This window comes from Megalobrama amblycephala, linkage group LG11 (genome assembly GCF_018812025.1).
Source record: "Megalobrama amblycephala isolate DHTTF-2021 linkage group LG11, ASM1881202v1, whole genome shotgun sequence".
Taxonomy (NCBI): domain Eukaryota; kingdom Metazoa; phylum Chordata; class Actinopteri; order Cypriniformes; family Xenocyprididae; genus Megalobrama; species Megalobrama amblycephala.
Genome location: NC_063054.1, coordinates 34,660,066 through 34,672,375, shown reverse-complemented (window position 1 = coordinate 34,672,375; position 12,310 = coordinate 34,660,066). Strand labels below are relative to the sequence as shown.

The 12,310-nt window shown below is 35.7% G+C and overlaps 2 protein-coding genes across 3 annotated transcripts in view; one reads left to right on the top strand and one right to left on the bottom strand.

Annotated features, from left to right (window-relative positions):
• The first annotated feature begins 1,616 nt into the window (after positions 1 to 1,616).
• On the top strand, positions 1,617 to 9,276 carry napbb (N-ethylmaleimide-sensitive factor attachment protein, beta b). Of its 2 annotated transcripts, XM_048207647.1 has the most exons (11): positions 1,617 to 1,825; positions 3,062 to 3,141; positions 3,416 to 3,532; positions 5,544 to 5,590; positions 5,945 to 6,022; positions 6,161 to 6,216; positions 6,320 to 6,404; positions 6,503 to 6,607; positions 6,687 to 6,755; positions 7,445 to 7,495; positions 8,047 to 9,276. In XM_048207647.1, exons 1-11 carry the CDS (start codon positions 1,728 to 1,730, stop codon positions 8,146 to 8,148), a joined length of 888 nt encoding a protein of 295 aa, XP_048063604.1. In that variant the 5' UTR covers positions 1,617 to 1,727; the 3' UTR covers positions 8,149 to 9,276. The 2 variants fall into 2 exon arrangements, with proteins under 2 accessions (XP_048063604.1, XP_048063606.1); XM_048207649.1 differs by lacking the exon at positions 5,544 to 5,590 and having other exon boundaries at positions 1,764 to 1,825.
• Positions 9,277 to 9,717: 441 nt separating this feature from the next.
• The window catches only part of gzf1 (GDNF-inducible zinc finger protein 1), a 7,766-nt gene continuing 5,173 nt past the window's right edge, over positions 9,718 to 12,310 (bottom strand). Inside the window, exons 5-6 of the mRNA XM_048207646.1 lie at positions 12,053 to 12,210; positions 9,718 to 10,839 (exon numbers count right to left, since the gene is read on the bottom strand). Of these exons, the coding sequence (XP_048063603.1) occupies positions 10,153 to 10,839; positions 12,053 to 12,210 (845 nt within the window). The 3' untranslated portion in view covers positions 9,718 to 10,152. The remainder of the gene's footprint in view (positions 10,840 to 12,052; positions 12,211 to 12,310) is intronic.

Below are 12,310 nucleotides of genomic sequence, written 5' to 3'. Positions count from 1 at the left end.
AGTAGCTCGTCTGTTGGATCGGACCACACGGTCCAGCCTTCGCTCCCCACGTGCATCAATGACTCTTGGCCGTCCATGACCCTGTCGCCGGTTCACCACTGTTCCTTCCTTGGACCACTTTTGATAGATACTGACCACTACAGACCGGGAAAACCCCACAAGAGCTGCAGTTTTGGAGATGCTCTGACCCAGTCGTCCAGCCATCACAATTTGGCCTTTGTCAAACTCGCTCTAATCCTTACGCTTGCCCATTTTTCCTGCTTCTAACACATCAACTTTGAGAACAAAATGTTCACTTGCTGCCTAATATATCCCACCCACTAACAGATGCCGTGATGAAGAGATAATCAGGGTGATTCATTCACCTGTCAGTGCTCATAATGTTATACCTGATCGATGTATGACTTTGGTTTTACATCTCAAATCATAGCAGACCAGCACAGAAAGGTTTTCAGCAAGAACAATTTTTCTCAAATCATCTTTTATACAGGATGATTGTAAATGTTACAGTAAGCTGATCTCATTCAAGGAAACTAGATGTGGCATTTAAATATTTCATGTTGAAATACTCTTTTATCTGACACGGCTTTTGATGAATAATGTCACTCTGCAGCTGTGGCCGTGTTCATTAATATTTAACACTGTGCAGGTAAGCACTTTCTATTTGTTCTCCTACCTTATACATATAAGCAGCAAAGGAAAATCACCAGCAAAGCTGCTCCTATCTACTGGCTGTGTCTCAAACAATAGTGAGCGACCGTCCTACATTCTGAGGTCACTTATAATGCCCAGAAATGCTCCCTAGGTTTTGAAACAGTAACCTGTCATTGTTTTCCACACATTGCTGCAAAAGAGAGCAGAGGAACGGAAACTAACCACCCTTTCATGACAATTTTATATAAGCAGAGGAAAGGTGTGGTGCTTTTGTTGTACTTTGTGGATGAGTTGTACTTTGAGTTTTAATAGTCTACTACACGCTACTTTAAAGTTCTGCCTGTTTCTTTACAACTTTAAGATATGCACACTATGTCAGGTACTGTTAAAAGCTTGTATTTTTACATTTGTGTAGCTAATGGCCCATGCAAACTAACACTGAGCTACTTTCAATATTTCAGCCCTTGACGCCCTGTAGTGAACTAGTCTGGTGATCTACAATGCCATCTAGTGCTCAGTATGGAAAGATCCTTTTATTTTTCATCATAATATTTTGCAGTGGCAGTGCAGAAGCTTGTTGCTGATTAATCCTCAATAAAGCATGTTCTCTATATATGCAAATTGTATTTGAGCTGTGCAAACCCAAAAAAATTCAGCCTACGATGCTTATCCATTCCTCACATACACTAAGTACACTAAACCACAAATCTAATTAAAGTAAAAACAATTCATTGAAATATTGTTTAGCTAAAATTGTTATTATAACTCAAAATTTATAAAAGAGAGGGTACAATGATTTCGATATAAGATAATTGCAATATTACGTAACGCGCGTTTATGTTTGTGTATGGGAGTTGTAGTTATTCGTGTTCGATTCTCTTTAAAGGAAGTTCTTTTCAGTGCGTCTCAGAACTCAAAATCCCATAATTCCTCGATCGAGCGTCCTGTACGCCCACGCTTAATAAACGCAATGACAGTAATCCCCCGCTGCCATAGTGACAGAGCGCGAGAGAAGCTAGCAGATAAGCGAAAACAGATTTTTGTGTTTATTTGTTAATTTAACAACAGAAGTAATGGACAATTCCGGGAAAGAAAAGGAGGCAATTCAGCTTATGGCTGACGCCGATAAGAAAGTGAAGTCTTCTGGCTCTTTTTTAGGAGGAATGTTTGGGTAAGATTAAACAGATGCTTCCTTCCCTATTTATCCCACCATTCCGCTTGTCCGTTAAAACAGTGTATAACGTATAAAGCAATATGATCATGTTTTCAAGCTTTGGCTTCGGGTTTACTAGTTAACGCTGTGTTTTAATGCATAAAAACTAAAAATATATATGAATTTCATTGTACAACGGAGCCAAGCTGTTACAGGCCGCTTTGCGCATCAATCGCTAGAAAAAGACTTGTTTATTATAAAGGATAGTTGAATTTCTTTGCAATAATCATAATGACTTAACAATAAAACAAATAATAGCAATAATATTTGATGTGATTGCATGACTGGACCAGTAAGTGAAGTGTTCTGTGTTTGGCGCATTAGTGGCGCAGTGGCTGCGGTATTTACATTCATTTTGTTTTTATATCACTATAATAATACTAAGAAACACAGTCTTGTGGTACTACCACAATGCCCAAAATATTATTAGTTAATGCATTCGAGTGGGAAGGTCATGACACTTTTACATTTACTGAATAAAAGTATACAGTTTATGAAGGAAAAATGATAAAAGTGTCATATATATATAATTAAATATATATATATATATATATATATATATATATATATATATATATATATATATATATATATATATATATATATGAATTATACATTATGTAATATTTAATTTAATAATGAAATACAGTTAAAGTTATTGTAAAACAAGATATGTGTTGCTAGTTCAATATTTATTAAGTGTACTTATTTTTTAATAATTCAAGTTAGACTTGTAACTTATTTTAAAAGTTAACATTTATTAAAAGAACGGCCGATTAAAGTAGTTTTAAGAGAGCACAGTGTTGACAGCAACATAAAAGTGAGATGTTCTACTGCCATCCCAAACATATAAGCATATATTCAGTGTTATTTATAGTAAACAAGCTCTGACCTAGTATGTTGGAAATGGATTTAATTTGAATAGGTTTGATTAATATGATATGAGGCACTTCAAAAACTGACCCAATTGAATATTTCCACCAGGACACAAGCTATCTAGGTCTTTCTGTTTATTACCAGCTATGCTTTTCTAACTTAACCCAATAATATATATACAATCAAATTTTGCTTTTTAATCCTGACCAATATTTATAAGTCATTTAACTTCTGGCTTATAGATTTATTAGGCAATCATTATAATTTTAAGATATTAAAATGGACGGAAAAAAATCTGAATTTTCTCACATCTTTCAGGGGAAATCACAAAGTGGAAGAGGCTTGTGAGATGTACGCCAGAGCGGCCAACATGTTCAAAATGGCCAAAAACTGGAGTGGTATGTGCTTTTTAGTGGTGCAGGAATTACATACTTCATCTTTAACAATCATTATTGTATTATATAATGCTTAAAAGATCATTATTATGTAACACACATTCAAATTGTTTGAATGGCCACTAACCACTGCTAATTTCTGAATGATTATCTCATTAATGCAAATTATTATAGTGTTATCTTCAATATTAAAATGGCTTTGTTTGTAATTTACAGGATGTATTATGTTTATTATATATTCGTATTGCACTGATGAGGTTTGTGTGTTTGTATCCAGCTGCAGGCAATGCTTTCTGTCAGGCGGCCAGACTTCACATGCAGCTTCAGAATAAGCACGATTCGGCCACCAGCTACGTTGATGCGGGAAACGCCTTCAAGAAGGCAGATCCACATGGTGAGGACACAGATGATAACTCCTAGTTTCATGACAATCACAGAGATGATTTATTCTGAATGAGCAGATGTTGATGCATCTCATGATGAATATACTGTATGAGGCCTGACATAATCCTAAATGTGTTCTTAAACCAAATCTTTAAGAATCAGTTCATCCTATCACTTTATTGCTTACTGGATTCATTAAAGGTACACTACGTAACTTTTTTTTTTTTTGTCAAAATTGACAACATTTAAAAAAATAAGTCAATACATCATCAATCCTTCTTCCAAAACTTGTTTTTGTCTTACCCGGATTTACTATAGTAGCCTATTACAATTGTTTATATTTTAGACCTAGCATGAAATTGCATACATGCATCATTCGCCTGTATGTGTCTTGTCATATCTGTAAATAGAGAAAAGTTGCTCTGGCTCCTTTGATGCTTGTATGATGTGGGAGTGGTGTAGGTTAGTTGTCACAACAAGTGAGAAAGGTTGACATGGAAGCCAATCTCTGGGGAAAAAAGAGGAGAGTCTGCTGGGGAAAAAGAAAAAGCAACAGAGTTTGTAATAAAACAAGAATCAACATGTGTTTTTCTGAGATGTCGAGAACTGAGAGATTTGAAATGTTGTAAGGTATTGAGTCAAGTATTTTATTGAACAGATAAATTGCCTCTAACAGAGTTCATTGTACAGCATTATCTATTGTGAAGGGTTATTTCATTATGGTTGTTGATTATGTTCATTATGGCTATTAATGGGTAAAGCTACAGTAAAGTCTTCAGCTTGAGATCCTTTCCATCTAAACTGGTTATATCTCTTAAGCCTAGTAGTGAATGTTTTATGAGCAGTATGATAACCATATTTAGCACAGACAAAACAATGTTCTTCCGCAAAATGCATGCAGTTTTGTTTTTTAACGGCTAGAGGAAAAAAAGTTATATAGTGTACCTTTAACTAAATGAATCTCATTTTATAACAGTTGTTTCTGTTTGAACTGAACAGTGTTGTTTTAGCATTATATACTGTATTATATATTGTAGTATGTATTAATACTTTGAATTAGTTTTCAGTTTTAATTTTTAAATTATGGTTTTAGTAATTTTATGTGATTTTTGTCATTTGTATTATTTATTTTTAATATTTCTATTTAATTTAGTTTTTTTTTTCTTATTTATAATATTTCAATTAATGAAACAATTTTTTAATAGTTTTAATTAACAATAACAACACTGAAGTTTGAAGAACATCAGAACAGTGAAGCTCAGACAATAAACACTGTCCTCTGACTCTATATGGCATAAGAATGTATGATTCATTGCACTTAAAGGGATAGTTGACCCAAAAAGGAAAATTGTCATTATTTACTCTCCCTCAAGTTGTGCTAAACCTGCATGAAGTTTATTCTTGTGCCGAACATAAAGGAAGATATTTTGAAGAATACCATGGAAGTCAGTGGGGACCAGAAACTGTTTGGTTACCCACATTCTTCAAATCATCTTCTTTTGTGTTCAGCAAAAGAAAGAAATGAATACAGGTTTGGAACAACTTGAGGGTGAGTACATGAAATATTAGTGAATTTTGCATATGAAGACTTAGATATTTAGTTATGTTCAGTTATTTCACTTTAATGGCAATGAAAAGGACCTATTAATTGCCATTAAAGTGAAATTACTGAACCAAAACATACGAGCTTGATAAAAATGCTCATTTTAGAAGAAAATTTCAGATGGCACTTAGAGGCTTTTGCATCTGAAGTCTTCATATACAGTTTATTAGAAATTTTAATAATAATAATATATATATATATATATGTATATATATATATATATATATATATATATATATATATATATATATATATATATATATATATATATATATATAATTACTCAGATTAAAGAGTAAATCACTGAATAGACAAAAAATACCCTTAGAAGTCAATAAATTGTTTTGTTTCCATATCATTGATCATAAGTCTGACTGTCTAACTCTTCCTCCTCCTTCTCTTTAATGCTTGCGATTAGAGGCTATCAAGTGCTTAAACGCAGCCATTGATATTTACACAGACATGGTAAGATGTTTTTATAGCAGTCAAAATCATAGTTCATGTAATGTTCAGTCAGGCTGTTCCATTTCTGTTCTGTGTTTCATCTGGGAGCATTTTAAACTGCAATTCACTTTTTAACTGTCCAGCAATCCACCAACTATTACAGGCAAAACTCCCACAGAGCATTTGAACAGAATAATGAGACCGTAAAGCATTTCTCTTCCTTCCAAAATCTAGGAGAATTCATAAAGTCACTAGATGAGACTTATAATCTGTATAATCCGCAAACGTTGTAGATGTTCAAATATATTAGAAAAGCTTGAATGAAATATTCAGTTGATATTCATTTTTTGAATGTCTTCTCTGTTCTATCCTCAGGGAAGATTCACCATCGCAGCCAAGCATCATATCACAATCGCTGAGGTGTACGAGTCAGAGCTGGTGGACATTGAGAAGGTACGAAAATGTCATTTGGTGTAACCCGAAGGTGCATCTTATTTATATGGCATATACTGAGAATGTAGAACAGATTTATTCTGTAGGACACTGAATTCTTAAAACTACAAAATTGATTCTGTGTCTGGTTGATCAAAGGCGATTGCACATTATGAACAAGCGGCTGACTATTACAAAGGAGAGGAATCAAACAGGTAAGCCAAATAGTCAAGGTCTTGTGTTTTCCCCAGGTTTTATTATTAAGGCATTTTGTATGTTAGTTTAAGCTTTGATATGGTCCATTTTCTTCATTTACAGCTCTGCAAACAAGTGTCTGCTGAAGGTGGCTTCATACAGCGCTCAGTTAGAACAGTACCCGAAAGCAATAGAGATTTACGAGCAGGTATGCCATCTGTCGATCTCCTGCAGATTCTTCCAACATTACTCGCTCACCAGCAGTTGCTAAATCACTCGGGAATTCCTGTCTGTGTGTTTGAACAGGTTGGAAGCAACACCATGGACAATCCCCTTCTGAAATACAGCGCCAAAGAATACTTCTTCAAAGCTTCTTTGTGTCACTTCATCGTGGATGAGCTAAACGCAAAGGTCAGTTCTCGATCGAGGATGCGCTGAATGATATGGAGAACTGATACGGATGACATGTATGATTTCTTTTCTGTTATAGATTGCTATTGAAAAGTATGAAGAGATGTTTCCAGCCTTCTCGGATTCAAGAGAATGCAAACTTATGAAGGTTTGTGATTATAGAGTTTGTGATGTATATAAAAACACATTTTTAATCAGGGTTGATTAGACTAGTGGGTAAAGCATTGAAGGACTCGAACCATATCTGACAGGAATATTTTATATTAAACCATGTGCATATACTTATGTGGAAGTCTCAGGACCAAAAATGTTCATCCAATCATTGCGTTCTGTCTGAATGCAATGATACGATATCCTACATGGCTGTCAAAATTTTCCATACCTCCGCGCACCTGCTTGCGTAGACATCACATGTCATCGGCGTGGTCAGTATGGCTATGCAGAGTCATAATTATGAAATTAAAAAATAGGAACTCATTACATTTTAAGGCTGCACTATTATTATTGTGGATTATTGCCCTTGATATTTTAATAATGATGTCTATTAACAGAATACATTACAAACGTTTTGTTTGTGGAAAAACGGCATATTCTACACAGGCAATGCAACCTGAGAATCATTTATTGTATTAGAAAATCAAGATTTCACATTGGTTATCTTAGTAGCATTCAAAAAGGAAACGGTTATTCAAATTGGGAATAAATTATATAGAGAAAGCAAGCAAAGAACGTTCCCCATCACTGAAGTGGTCATTGAGCTGTAAACATCAAGTTTTACACCACTTTCAAAAATTAATATTCATTGTTGTGTAATTATAAGACTTTTTGTCCTTACAGAAACTTCTAGAGGCCCATGAGGAGCAAAACGCTGAGGCTTTCACAGAAGCGGTAAGACTTTTACTGTCAGCATCTTTAAAAGCAAATCCATGAAATCATCTTTCCATTTTATTCTTAAAAAATAAATTTAATTGATTTTTTTTCTTCAACCAATGGCATGAGTCTGGGTCGGGACTGTCTACTTGGTCCTCATTTTTGCAATTCCTTTTGGTGACACTAATGTGCGTCAGTGTCAATTTTAGTTTTTATTAATATTTTTAATTATATTCTTAGTTTTCATGTTCGTTTTTGTTTAATCTTTAGTAATTTTGTTATGTGATTTTTTTTTTTTTTTATAAATATTGCTATTTAGGACTAATTTATTATATTAGTAGTTTTAGTTTTTACTCCTTTCGAGTTAATAATTTTAGTGCTTCAACCCAAACTTATTTCAGTTTATTGCCAAGGCAACATTTCAAATTTTTTCAACTAATATTTGTTTTATTTCAGCTTTCTTTCAATGAAAAAATGTTTAAGTTATAGTTAATGCTAATAGCCCTGTATTGAGTTCAGTCTTCTACAGTTCCTCCATATGATAAGAGTTTATCCTCTCCATCTTTCAGGTGAAGGAGTTTGACTCCATCTCACGCTTGGACCAGTGGCACACCACCATGCTTCTGCGGATCAAGAAGACTATTCAGGGTGACGAGGGCGACCTAAAATGATCTGGACCACCCACTGCATGGCACCCTCTTCCCCCACTTCCATTTCACATCAGTTTTGTGCAATGGCCTAGTCCAGGTTTCCCAAAACAGTATGTCAAAATGTATTGCAGCAGCATTTCTAGAGAATATACTTATAAGCCTGTACTGTTAACATTGATATCCAGTTATATAATATAGCACATATCAAAATTTGGCACTGCAGTTCAAAGATCTGCTCTGGTTTCCCTGGTGCGTTACGAGGGTATTTCTGGAAACGCGGAGATTTGAGGATACAATGGGAATTTGAGATAGTCCTCGGGTTCTTTTGCAACAGTCACTGAATTGCAATGTGCTAGAGCTGCATGAATTGTACAGATTATTAATTATTGAGTCGGTGCAGCAGGATTGTGTATTTTGATTAGTATTATTTAGACATTGACCTTTTGTTGTTTTTATTTGTGCAGTTTTTGTAGTCTGCTTACACTAGTTGGCATGCAGGCCTCAAAATGCAGCTCATGTTTAATTTTAATCGGTGTTCAAGTAACACCAGACATTCATGCAGCACTGAGAGTTTCCCATAATCCACCATTTTGAATGGGAATTTAAATTCCTACAAAAATGTCTTTATCGTGTCATACCGGATGGAAATGATTTCTTTTTTTTATCCACTCTTTGAAATTTTACTTTTGGATTGTTTTCTTAAATGTTTATTTATTTAATTTAATTATTATCTAAAATATTATAATTAGTCTAATGATATTATAATTAGTCATACATATTATAAATATATTATTACTCTATTAATATTAATCAAAAAATCCATTTAACTATATATTTTTTACAGCGTTAAATCACCATCTCCATCAGCTCAGAAATTGATGCGTTTATAAAATCCTTGTATAACCTTTATTAACATGCTCTCTGTGTGTCGTGTTGTGAATGCAAAGCTCATGTTACTCTCCACTCCTGTGGTCTTCAGCAGCGCATGTCATTCTGTGTTTCACGTGTCGTGACGTCTGTATTTTACCATACTCTAGAGTTTTTAAGAAGCCATGAAGGCGTACCAAACTATGTACTTTCCCACAGAGCAACTGATGTCTTTGAATGTCTGTGAGAATGTACAGAAATAAAAACCAGTACTGAAATGGCTACATGATTCAGTTCTGTCGGTTTCCGCCTAAATACTGCATTATGGCAAGTAACACCTATGCTGCTTGTGCTGCGTACATTGATGATCAAATTACATGGCTAGTTAAGGAAAGAAAAAGAGAAAAATTTCACATCAATTTAATGCTTCCTTGCTGAATAAAAGTATTCATTTCTTTCAAAAAAAAAAAAAAATCTTACTGACCCCAAACTTTTGAATGGTCGTCTATATATGTGTGTATATATATATTAATACATATTCAAAAACATAGATGCCCAAATCTTTAACTTGAAAAGACATTACATCCAACTATATTATATTAAAATGTACTTTTTTTTTTTTTATTCACTTATTCTTTTTTTTAAAGGTCTTCATGGGTCAACTTTTGCCTGCGGGCCCTGGTTTGGGCATCTCTTGATCTAAAAGACAAAAAGGAAGCTGAATTCAGTAGACACTTTATTGAACGACTTAAAGGAGTGTTTTCATGGTTGCAAATCATTATACACATGATTGTAGTATACTAAAAAGGAAGCATTACATCATTTGAAAGGTGTACTTGTAGTGTTGAGCATAATAAATATCAATGAAAAGCATTATAAAGCAAATATTTGGTTTTACAAGAAACACAAAAAAAAACACAAATAATGACAAGACGTTCCCTAGAAATTAAAGGGGAAATCGTATGTGATGTTGTCAGAAACAAACCAGAGAAGAATTTAACGTTGTGATTTAAGAACTGTACAAGTTACACACAATATAGATGATTTTCTCCAATCACGGCACCAAATCAAGACTGTAAATGAACATTTTGATATCCTTCATAAAGTATTTACAACTGATCGATTCTGCCGAGTTTTTGAAACTGAAGTTGATATCATCTACTCGGCACCCTCTCCTTCTGAGATTTCTATGCCGTTTGAAGCATCTGCAGTCTGAATGATTTTGTCGACTTCCTGTTGGGTGTCTGCACAGTCCGTCTCCCCTACCATAACAGACTGGACCGCTACACACTCTTCATCTGCAGCCGAAGCCAGAACGTTCTCTGTTTCATCGGCTCCTGATGCTGCAGCAGTCGTTGCTGGAGCCAATATGGCATCTGAAACGTGACCGGTGACTGTGATGGGCACAGAACCGGATATCGATGACGAAACGCTGATGGAATGCGCGACCGAAATGGGGATAGAAAAGGGAACGGTGACGGGCATCCCAACTGCAGAAGCATCCAGAGATATAACGCTGGTGCCGTCCGTGGTGACTAACGGCTGCAGTTGTGTGCCCACGGGCACTTCGGTCTGGATGACCGTGAGACCGCCCAGGGCGGAGTGGCTGACCAGCGCGATGGTTCCAGGTCCGGCCCAGTCTCCAGAAATGGTCACGGGCTCTCCGGACACAGCCAACACTTCTTGGGGCTTCCCTGTGTCGCTCTGATGAGCCTGTGCTTCGGGAACAGCAGCCGCTGCCTTGTCCTTTTTCTGAGAAGAGCCTTTAGATTTCTTGACTCTGTCTTCAACATTTCCCTCCAAAACAACCAGGAAGTTCTTCCATGGAGTTTGTTTGTCATGAGTCTGCAATATCGAAAAAGTTTGATTATATTAAGTCCCAATTCAATGCGCACCACTAAATCCCTACCAACTTAAAGGGATAGTTCACCCAAGAAAATTATCCCATAATTCACTCACCATCAAGCCATCCTAGGTGTATATGATTTTCTTCTTTCAGTCAAACACAATCAGAGTTATATTAAAAAATATTCTGGCTCTTCCAAGCTTTATAATGGGAGTGAATGGTACCTGAGATTTTGAAGCCCAAAAAGCGCCTCCATCCCTTATAAAAGTAATCCATTCGACTCCAGTGGGTTAATAAAGGCCTTCTGAAGTGAAGCGATGCATTTTTGTAAGAAAAATATCCATATTTAAAACTTTATAGACTATAACCACTAGCTTCGGGTAACGTCCGTTAGCGCGTTCACAAGAGAGTCGAGTTTCGGCGTATGACGCAGGATGTAGGAGTAGCATAAGCTTAGGTGAGAGTAGACGCCTCTTGTGGTTCAAATAAATAGGGCTGGGCAGCAAACTCAAGCTCCACCGACATGTCTCTTTAAAAATTCTCATTTTAGACTTCTAATTCGTGACCAGTGTTTTGCTTTGCTCCATCCTCTGTGCTTTCGTGTTCGTCAATACTTCAGGTCAAAGTTCACTCTTCCGCGGGATTCGACTTGCGTATGGAAGCCTAAAGTTTACAAAGTTATAAATATAAATATTTTTCTTATAAAAACGCATCGCTTCGCTTCAGAAGGCCTTTATTAACCCCCAGGAGCCGTATGGATTACTGTCATGATGAATGGATGCACTTTTTGGGCTTCAAAATATCGGTTACTATTCACTTCCATTATAAAGCTTGGAAGAGCCAGGATATTTTTTCATATAACTCCGATTCTGTTTGACTGAAAGAAGAAAGTCATATACACATAGGATGGCTTGAGGGTGAGTAAATTATGGGATAATTTTCATTTTTGTGTGAGCTATCCCTTTAAAAATACTTTTTCAGATTTTAAATACAAGTTTTAATTTGTTCCAAAAGTTAGGAAACAGTAACGGGTTTAGTTGGCATACTGAAACCTATAAAGATACTTACAGCCCTTTCTGGACTTTTTGCACCATTTATAGTTAAATAAATCATGATTTAATGTTGTAATGCAATGAACTGAAAGCCCATGGGTGTGAATATATGTTTTATAGGCACTATAACCCCACTTATAAAACCAAGCTGGTTCTTTACCATAGTGTGTCGGCGTACGGTGGATTTGTCTGTGAACGTTCTTCCACACATGCTGCACATGTACGGCTTCTCTCCTGTGTGGATTCTCTGATGTCTCTGCAGGGCGTTGAGTTGAGTGAACTGTTTATCACAGTCCTTACAATGATACGGCCTTTCACCTGTGAAGAAAGCAGTGTCAAAACAGATAGTTCTGTTTTTTTAATGATCGTCCCTATTGTAAAATAAACAAGAACCTGTGACCGTACATCAGTAGTGCAT